Here is a 10398-nt window from a genome sequence, read left to right as displayed (position 1 = left end):
CATTTCTTAATTCTCCGAGTTCGTGGAAACAACATAGATCAACACAGAGCAGTGATAAGGATCTTACAGTTGATATCATACCGTTTGAAATCATCCCGACATCTCCCTGTTATTAGTTGACGCAGTAATCAGTAATTCTCACTGTTTTGGAATTCATTTACCCTTATATCACACAGATCATTGTGCCCTGTCCCAGAGCTTATGACAAGTTTCATTTATACATACAAATTAAATCGTCCAGTCTACCATAGTCTGCATATTAGCGAGCTTTGGATATCTGAGACGCAAACGTTAAAGGACAAGTTCACCTTCATATACATATGGATTTAAGTGAATGTAGCAATATCATTAGAACACATTAGTGAAAGTTTGGGGAAATTCGGACTATCTGTTCAAAAGTTCAGAATTTTAATTATCTGTGCAGTCACTGCTGGATGAGAAGACTTTTGCAGTGTATGATGTCACATGCATACAACGATATAAGGAAAATGTAAAGAAAATTTCATGAAATTCAATTTTTTTGAAAAAAAAAGTGCACATTTGCTCAACCTGTCACAGATGTATGTCAAGGATATTATTCCCCCTGCATGCCCTGCCTTCTGAAAGAGGCAAGTCAAAAATTCTTTTAAAATGTGAGAAAAGTGAAAATATGTTGACTTTTCTTCAATGTTTTCTTAGTGTACACATGTGACATCCACAAGCTGTAGTAGTCTTCTCATCCAGCAGTGACCGAGCAGAAACTTCAAAGCTTAAAGGACAAGTTCACCTTCATAAACACAAGGATTGAGAGAATGCAACAATAATAGTAGAACACATCAGTGAAAGTTTGAGGAAAATTGGACAATCGATGCAAAAGTTATGAATTTTTGAAATTTTTGTGTTTGAACCGCTGGATGAGGAGACTACTACAGCTTGTAAGTCATATGCGTACAACAGTACAAAGAAAATGTAAAAGAAAATTTAACATATTTTCACTTTTTTCGCATAATAAAAGAGCACTTGACTTGCCTCTTTCTAAAGGCGGGGGGAATAATATTACCCATAACATTTGTCGGTAACGAGTCAGGGGAATGTGTACTTTTTTCAAAAGATGGAATTTTGTGAAATTCTCTTTATATTTTCCTTATATTGTTGTACGCATGTGACATCTAAGTTATACATACGCTGCAGTAGTCTTCTCATCCAGCGGTTACTGCACAAAAACTTCAAAAATTCATAACTTTTGAACGGATTGTCTGATTTTCCTCAAACTTTCATTGATGTGTTCTACTAATATTGCTACATTCTCTCAATCCTTATGTTTATGAAGGTGAACTTGTCCTTTAATAACTTTTGAACGGGTTGTCCAATTTTCCTCAAACCCTCACTGGTGCGTTCTACTAGTATTGCTGCATTCACTCAATCCACATGTCTATGGTGGACTTGTCCTTTAAAGACGACGGTTGCATTGACCGTTCTCCTCTCTCCCTGCGTCGTCTTGCAAAGTTGTAGCTTTAATTTCGCGAAGATGCTGCCTACACAAAGTAAAATAGCGCCCCCACATGTCGTTCGTCATCACGGCATCAAGTTTGTCATAGTTCTCTGCGTCGTGAATTTGAGCTGTTGCTAAAATGGCCCGGGACCGTCGTGAAAACTCAGAAGACGCGAGGTGGAGTTTGATAAGCGGTCTGACTTGCGCGTGAGCAGAACAGTTTATTTCTTTTCCTCTTAACGTCCACGTCGCACATCTAAAGATCCCTATTGATAGTTTTGACAACTTATCATGAGCATTAATTAGGTATCTGCTCTTAACCCACTACTTCCGAGTTTTGACCAGTCTCCGTAAAGATAACAAAATCAATGGCTTAAATGTATAGGAACATGATGTGCCATCTGCCATTAATTTACTACCACTGACTACCGACATAATTCGTATAATTCCTCCGTTAGAATAAAAAGAAAAAGATGTCCTTGACTCTTTGCAATTGTTTTTTCGTATTTCTCATCTGTTTTTATTTTTTCTCCCTCTGTTTATTTGCATATTCAAATATATCTGTTTTTGTTGTTGTTGTTGTTGTCCAAAATCAAGACAGTATAATTCATTTCCTTGGGAACCTGATAATCATATCGAAAAGTCTACGATGATGTTAGAACCCGGCAGTGAACGGGTTAAACACACACACTCTTCAAAACGCCACTCGTCGTCAGAAGGTGATGATGATGGTCTTGACTGTGTCGACATTGACATTCTGAGCAATAGAAAGATACTGCTACGAATGTTTTAAGGTCCATTCAGTATGGTTACATCCGCTGACTATCCGTCCCCAAGCCCCCAACCCGCATGATCGTTTTTTTTTTCTAAAAAATAAAACAACCAGAAAAACATTACAAATAAATGATATTACAAGACACTGGCTAATTCCCCAAACCCTCAGTGTACACGTCTCCGATAAGATGAGTTTTAGTACAGTCTTTCTTGCTTTCGTTTCTATCCTCCTTTTTTTTTCTCTTCCTCTCTTTTGTCAAATTGCCATCTGCGGGTCACGTGATGTGAGTTGACCAATCGAAGAGCCTCCTTTGAGCCTCTATACGGGTTGCTCCACGTGTTCCTTCAGCGCTATGCCTGATGCGGGGTAGGAGAGTGGAATTGCACAAGATCATGAACTCGGTTTCAGTAAAAATTGTTGAGGTACATGACATGTCCTTGACTTTGTATAATGCTCGACAGGTCTGAATCCACAATTACGTTCTTTCAATTTCAAACCCTGACTTCGCCCCTGTGTTATTACGTTAGTAATGACATGTTGCTAGTTTTACTTGCACAAACCTTCTTTACGAATAGCGCAATTGATGATTACTCTATAAAAATTTAGTGAATGATTATAGGATATGTTTGCATGAAAATACATGCGGATTATATTATATTAAGCTTACGATGCTTAAACTGATAGAAAATTGATTGATGATGATAATACGAATAATAGCGTTGATAGCATTGACGAATCGATAATAAAAAGTAACAAAGCAATTTTTTGCATACTTTAACATGGATATTCATACATTCGATTAGAAATAATTTCTCTCAATTTCGATACTGTTATATAAGAGTTGCAGAAATCGTCATCCATAGAGCATCAATAAAATTGAACAACCGAATACTGAACTTAATATACCAACACCCATGGATGTTGTTTCTTAATCGTTGTATTTGAACTGATGTCATGACTTAAGAGATTGGTGTCAATTTTGGAGAACGGAATGTTCTAGTTGAAAGGGATAAATGGTACAGTTTTTGTTGAGTTGGGGGATTCAGACTTTAAATTTTTGCGAGATGATTAGAAACCACTTATGAAATATTGAAAGCATGTGATTTTAAGAGGAATTCAAAGTTTATTCTATGAAAATGTCTGGGATATCAAAATAGAAAGCACAACAAAGAGGTCCTAATATAAGGCGGGACGCACCTTTTATTGGGATCTCTTTGTTTTTGGATATTTCAGCCATTTCAAAACCAATTTTCATCAAGTAAACTTTGAATTCCTCTAAGAATTGTATGGTATCTAACATTTCAAGAAAGATTTCTCATTATCTCACAAAAAAAAGTTGGAAACCCGAGACCCCATGTCAACCAAAACTATACCATCCCAGGTACAGCACCTGCCTTCATTAAATAAGTAATGAGAAAATATTTTGCAAGTTTTTGTCTATACAGAAATGATGCCATAACGCAGATGAGGGAAACAAGCCAAGTCACAGCACATCAAATTAAACTGAATAAACGCGTCAGCTAAGCGGGGCAGTGCCACACTTCTGTAAGCCTGCTCTTCAAATTCCAACAAGATGTTTCTTTAAACGTGAGAATGGCGTGTAATAAAATCTGTAACCACAAACATTAGCGACGAGTTCGGATTGTGAGTTGTGCCAGCACTCCTTAATTTACCTTTCATAATCTTTAGATTTATGTGCTTCTTACCTCAATTTTTCTATGGGTTTTTGTTTTGATGATTTCACATTTTGGCACCATAACTTGAAAAGCGCTTCATATTCAACATATCGGCTTTCATTATGAAAACAAAACGCGCGAAACTGCCATTTCTTTTTTTAAGCTTGGAAATCAGGGCTATGATTTATAAGAAGTCAACTTAGACCTAGGCACCGTTTCATGAAAGTTGTCAGCCCTAGCAAGTTGTCAATCTCTGACAATTACCATAGTAACAGTCACTGATCATCAGAGCTTCTCAGCCAATCAAAACCAAGGATTTTACTGAAATTGTCTGAGACTGACAACTTGTCAGGGCTGACAACTTCCATGAAACGGTGCCCTGCAGCTGAAAAACAAACAAACAACGCATTCTGTTGATATGAATTTAAAAGCAAGAATGTAAAATGCAACGTCTCACTCAGTAATACTTATCATTTCCAATACACAATACGTGGCTGATGACATCAAACTATTACGAGAGCCTCGTGGAAAAAAGAAAACAACAGAAGTACAGAATAATTTTGACAAGAAGTTTCGCAGCGACACACGTATAAAATGATGAACAAGAATTACCAAACCAAGCTTTTGCAAGAAGAAGACTCTACCTGGTTCTTATGGATGTGAACCAAACTACTTTGGAAGTAACGCCATGAGAGAAGCGTAATAGGAAAGATACCAATTAAAGATAGCAGCCTGCATCTGTAAAGCTCACACACACACGAAATACACGGCATGATGCGTAATAGTGATGCAAGCCAGACCGCTACGAGCGAAGTATGAAAAGCCAAATGTCAACGCTCCCAATTCAAAACTATCTGCTTGCGATCTCTTTCATCTATGTACCCACATGTATAATTTGTAATACGTATAACCTCATGCGGCCATACACGTTTCGCGTGACGTAGATATCTCTACGACGCTTTTGAAAGTGTAAACTGATACGGTGGTTATCTGATGAAAACTGATACGGTGGTTATCTGATGATAATGAAATGTAATTCCTTTGTCTTATCATCATACAGTGCACAATCACTGTGCACACCATCATCATCTAGGTATGGAATTGCAATCGTTGCATCTTCTTTGCATCTTGTTACTTGTTTACTTTTTTCCTCTTTCGTTGTGCATCTGAGATTACAAAAAAACAAAAAACTATATGTCTATCGTCGTTGGGGGCACTATACTGATATTTGTTTTGACTGCAACTTTTGACCATCCCTCTCTATACACAGTACACTCGGGGGGGGGGGGGGAGGGTTGGGGAACACTCATATTGAGCAAATCAAAACCAGATATGGCAAAACTAATGTAATAGGCAATAAGCATCGATGGAATTTGATGTTGCTTATTTTCTTTAATCTGAAGTTTTTAAGCTGTTTCAATGCAAGTAGGCCTAAATAAACCTTCATGGACAGTCCTTTTAAAGCGTTTATGGATACAGAGGTACATGGAAGTCACAGCTGGCGAAGTATCAACCTTATCAAATCCTCTTTTAATAGCGTTTCTGCCAATTACACAAACTGGAGTTCCGAATGCCGTCGTTCGGCTATGTCTGTATGCGCATTTGCGTTCCCCCGAATTCTAGTCATCATTTTGTCTCCCTCATTGTTTATAAGAGCAACAATAACAACAGCGACGTGGCTCTCGGAGATTTCCAGAATGAAAGAATGCTTGATAAATGAGAGAAGACTGAAGTATCTGAAGGGGAGATTGCTTTAATTCTGTATCACGGCAAAGCTATGAAGAAAGAATTGCTGCACAGGATGTTTTCAAGGTTATATCCTCGGACAGAGATCAAAAACTTGACACATTACCTTGTGATGAAATTCCTCGACACGTTCAATCCTTTGAGATTAGACAGGACAAAAAAAAAAAAGATTATTGAGTTGTTTAAGATATGAAATCTGGCGTTGCTATAGTAAGCTTCACAGGACAGAGAATAAAGCAAAAGCATTGAACAAGACTAATGCGTCATTCCGGAACTCACTGTGTGTTTCATTCATGATAAACAAACGACAGTCCTACGTAAAATGGCATCTCAGTAACTCGATTGTGACGTAACAACAGGTTCATGTGGCTCCTCTACTGATAATAGTACTACGCACGAAAAAAAAGAAGACATACATGTACAACACGACAAAATATGCATGGTTGCCTCTATACATCAGATGAGAAGATGAAAAGCACGAATCAGGCATGAGTTCAATATAAAACGTTCACTAAACTCTTTCTCTTGTCACAGATAGCAGCCGTGCTACTACATACGTACATAAAAAAAGTCAAGATATTGTTCTCCTGTATTAGCGTGAAAACGATGACGTGCGAACCACGGAGCAACTACGAAAGAGGAAGCGAGTGTAGCTTTTATCATTTTTTTTTCATAGCACAGATCCGGAAGAAGCACAAATAGCCTAAGCTAAGACTATACTTCAGTGTTCCGGTGGGTGCCTAGTGTATCGTCCTCGTCGATGAATCGGAGCTGGTTGGCGTGGATGCCGTTGGGCGGCGACGACGGGGGCGGCTCCGCCCGCGTCGTGTTGGTGACGGGCGGGACCAGCGGCTGGAGCTCGACGTCGCCCTCGTCCAGCCACTTCGGCTTCTTTTCCGTCTTGGCCGCCGCCATGTCGACCATGGCCTCGGAGCAACCCGACGAAAGCGACATCATGCTGTCACGACGCTCCGGTTCCTTCATCGCATCACGGAGCGCCTTTTGATCGGAAAGGTCGAGAAACGGGGGAGGGGGGGGGGAGGGGAGGAGACAACCCACAACATGATAACAACAATCATGACGGTGGTAGCAATGATGACAATAAAAATCACACTTAAGATAAAGCTGACTATAATGACTGACAATAACTGAGTCAATAAAAACACTTAGCAGTAAACAACGGTATCAAGATCAATCATTAGATAAAAAATTGTTGTCGATACATTTTACAAAAGACATGAAAAAAAATACTGATCACTTTGCGTTTGAAACGAACAGAAGACAGTGGTAGTAAAAAATGACCCAACAAGATGAGCAATAATCATCTAGTCCAAAATTCTTGAACGAATCCCTCGACTTCACGCACATTTTAATGGCAAGCATGCTGTACGTAATTGACGATAGATCTTTTTCGTGTTATATTTTCATAATTTGGGAGTAAGTTGACGTTTTGTCTAGACTACCTATGTAGCAACAAGGATTTGCAACAACACTCCAAGCACTGAAAGAAGACGTATTATCATAGGAATAAGTGAACTGAATTCCTCGATATTAGCTCCCCCGAGTTAAAACTTTAATGAATATGAGCAAATGTACTAATATTTCACACCAGCATTCTGTTTGAAACAAACATACAAACAGGCATTGCCTTTACAAACATAAAAGCAAAGCTCGGCCTGAAATGGTCGCCCTCAACAACTCGACACTTACCTGGAACATGCCGGTGCCTAACGCCTCGTCGTCATCGAGGTCTTTATCGTGTACTTTGGCCTCGACCTGCCGAATCTTCTTGTCCATCTCGCCCAAAGCCTCGAACATCTCGAACTTGAAGCCCGATATATCTTGCTTCAGCTCGTTGAGAATATTCGCCTGGTCGTCGTCCTCCTCTTGGTGGCGCTTTTCAAAGTGGTACCTCCTCACCAGATGGTCTGATACTTCCTATACGCCCACAAATAGACAGAGAAATAAACAAGATGATGTATCGAAAGAAAGAAAGATACAAATACGCAGTTCGATTGGCGGATAGGTAGATAGGAAAAAAATGAAAGAGAGAAGGAATTAATACGGGAAAGTGAAGCCCTGAAAGGTGAAAACAGATAAAGCGTTCTGGCCCTAAAGTGCATGATCAAAACAATTATAAAAATAAGAAAGTAATCTGAAAGAGTACAAAATCTTGATAGATAATAATGATGACATAAATATGTATATATAATCACATCAGGATATGGAAGTACGCATTGCAAAAGATGAAAAATAATCAGACAGATTATCCCAAAAGAAAAAATAAGAATCTCATGGGTCCCTGAGATAATTATGTGCTAAGTATGTAGGAGAGCGTAGTTGACTTCTATCGAAACTCACTTTGAAACGTAATTGTCTTTCATCGACCAAACTTTTGAGCCGTTCCTGCAGTATGTGGGGAAAAAAGATAAGTAGAAACACATTAAAAAAATAACTGCTGCATTAAAAAGTACATACAATCACACACACACACATACACACACACATACACACACACACACACACACACACACACACACACTCAATCAATCAATCAAAAGAGAGAGAGAGAGATGAGTGTCTCAATTCACCATTGACTTTGAACAAAGGTGAAGGAGAAGTTCACTTCCATGGAACGCGCACAATGTATATGACTCTTATCTAATGAAGATGTTTGAGTTGCAGGCCATCCCATTGGAAAGTGAGGCCCAGCACGCGCATTCGCCGTCGGATGAGGTGGTATTTTCACATTGTGCCTCTAACTGTAACCTCTATCATCAATCTTTCTATCTATCAATCATTGGATATCGCTGTTTTGATGTCTCCTTCCTCCCAACCTTCCTTCTTTTTTTCTCGGTATTTTTTCTCTTTCTCTATTGGAATGCGTTTACCTATTTCTTTACGGTCTTATCGATGAGCGCCTTCATTGCTTTTTTTTTTAATCCTTTGTTCTTCTTTTTTTTCTTTTTTTTTCTTTTTTTTTTTTGGGGGGGGGGGGGGGTCGTTGTCGGCGACTGTCTATTGCGTGCATACATTATATTTAGATCGTTCGTTTTGAGGACCAGGTGCTCCCATTTACGTGTTGACACCTAACGGCTCAGTGTCGGCGCCGATCTTCCACCCGTTGGGACGTTGGCTTGTTTGAGTCAGACATTATACAGTACACTTGGAGGACTAGACCGTTACTGGCGGATCTAACGGAATGTAGTATACCATCCCTGGCGACTTCCTACAGATCACTAGAAATATAATTTTTTTAAACAGTTTTTTGATTGCCACAAAAATGAATCTGCGCTTCAATCATCATTACCATTATCATTCGTTTACATTGCTACGCTAGAATGTGTCTCACTTTATTGGGCTTTGCGGTTTGCATTTAATAGCACTTGATAATGAGGCTCGATATGGCAGAGAATAGAGTAGTTGGAATGAACTGGACTTCAAAAAGTGTATTCTATCCTTGTACTGTCCGAGGTATGAAAAAGTATTAAAAAAAATAAAAAAGTTTGGAATCAATCCTATATCGACCTTTGACTCTTCCTCTTTCTTCATCTTTCTGGTCGTCTACCCTTTTCACTTCTTCGGAATCTCATCTTGCTCTTCTCCTGTTTCTTCTTATTTTACTTCTTCTATTTCTTCTTCTTTTACTTCTTCTTTTACTTCTTCTACTCCTACGAATTCCCCTTCTTTTCCTTCTTTGTTTTTTCCTCTTTTTATCTTCTCCTTCTGCTAATAATTCCAATTTGATTCAATTCAAATCAACTGTGCTTCATTTCCATCCAGCAAAATATAATCCAAAAATACAAATCATACATTTGACAAATCATGCTGTTAACAATTTGTAAGAAACACAAATCATAAAGTTTAATGCAAAATATATGAACGAATGCGTATGTAAAGATATAAACAATGCATACTTTGCAGTGGTGACAAACAGTCACCCTCGCAATTATTCTTTTTCTATCTCTTTTTTCCTCTACTTTGAGCCAGCATCTTCTTTGTCCCTTCGTCCTGACAATTCCTTTTAAAGAATGTGTACAGTTCTGGTCAAGGTGAGGATTTAGCTTTTAACGTTTTGCGAGATATTCAGAAACCACTCTATGAGATGTCAAAGAACATGCAATTCTAAGGGGTATCAGAAGTTTATTTGATGAAAATCGGTTTTGAAATGACTGAGATATCCAAAAACAAGGTGAAACAAAGAGATCCTAATAAAAGCGTTGTCTGTCGCCTTTTATCATTTCACTTTTTTTTTTTATATCTAAGCCATCTGAAAACCAATTTTCATCAAATAAACGTTGAATCCTTCTTAATATTACATGCTCTTTCATATTTCATACGAGGTTTCTCATTATTTCACTTAGGAATGTTCAAAACATCAATCCCCACCTCAACCAGTACTGTACAGTCCCTTTAAACTGAGAAAAAAAGGGGGTTCGTTTCCCCTAAGTATTGCCGTCACCTTATATTGTTTTGCCATCTCGCCCCTGCAACACACGTCACAGATGAGCCAGCGGAAGAAGTAGAAGAAGGCCTTTGGAGTAGGGATGATATTGAAGGGCGGGGGCACTGTGCCGAGATCGTCGAAGTAGCTCATCCACAGTTTGGACCGTGAGAACTTCCATTCGATGTCTGCGTCCATCTATAGGGAGGGAAAGTCGAATATAGGAGAGAGCCATTATGAATGAATCGAAGCGTAATGAAAGCATCATATAGAAATATGTCTCGTT

General features: G+C 38.7%; 1 protein-coding gene across 2 annotated transcripts in view; it reads right to left on the bottom strand.

The window, feature by feature from the left end:
• Positions 1 to 1373: 1373 nt before the first annotated feature.
• The window catches only part of LOC139741740 (short transient receptor potential channel 4-like), a 31781-nt gene continuing 22756 nt past the window's right edge, over positions 1374 to 10398 (bottom strand). The window contains exons 11-16 of one of the 2 annotated variants that reach the window (XM_071652324.1): positions 10131 to 10310; positions 8030 to 8074; positions 7379 to 7606; positions 6389 to 6667; positions 5775 to 5805; positions 1374 to 2602 (exon numbers count right to left, since the gene is read on the bottom strand). In XM_071652324.1, the coding sequence (XP_071508425.1) occupies positions 5800 to 5805; positions 6389 to 6667; positions 7379 to 7606; positions 8030 to 8074; positions 10131 to 10310 (738 nt within the window). In that variant the 3' untranslated portion in view covers positions 1374 to 2602; positions 5775 to 5799. The remainder of the gene's footprint in view (positions 2603 to 5774; positions 5806 to 6388; positions 6668 to 7378; positions 7607 to 8029; positions 8075 to 10130; positions 10311 to 10398) is intronic. The other variant, XM_071652325.1, reaches the window with a different exon arrangement.

This window comes from Diadema antillarum, unplaced genomic scaffold (assembly GCF_040938485.1).
Source record: "Diadema antillarum isolate AM-2024a unplaced genomic scaffold, OU_Dant_1.0 seq00000949_RagTag, whole genome shotgun sequence".
Lineage (NCBI taxonomy): Eukaryota > Metazoa > Echinodermata > Echinoidea > Diadematoida > Diadematidae > Diadema > Diadema antillarum.
The sequence above is the reverse complement of the archived record's forward strand: the minus strand, read 5'-3'. Positions and strand labels throughout refer to the sequence as shown.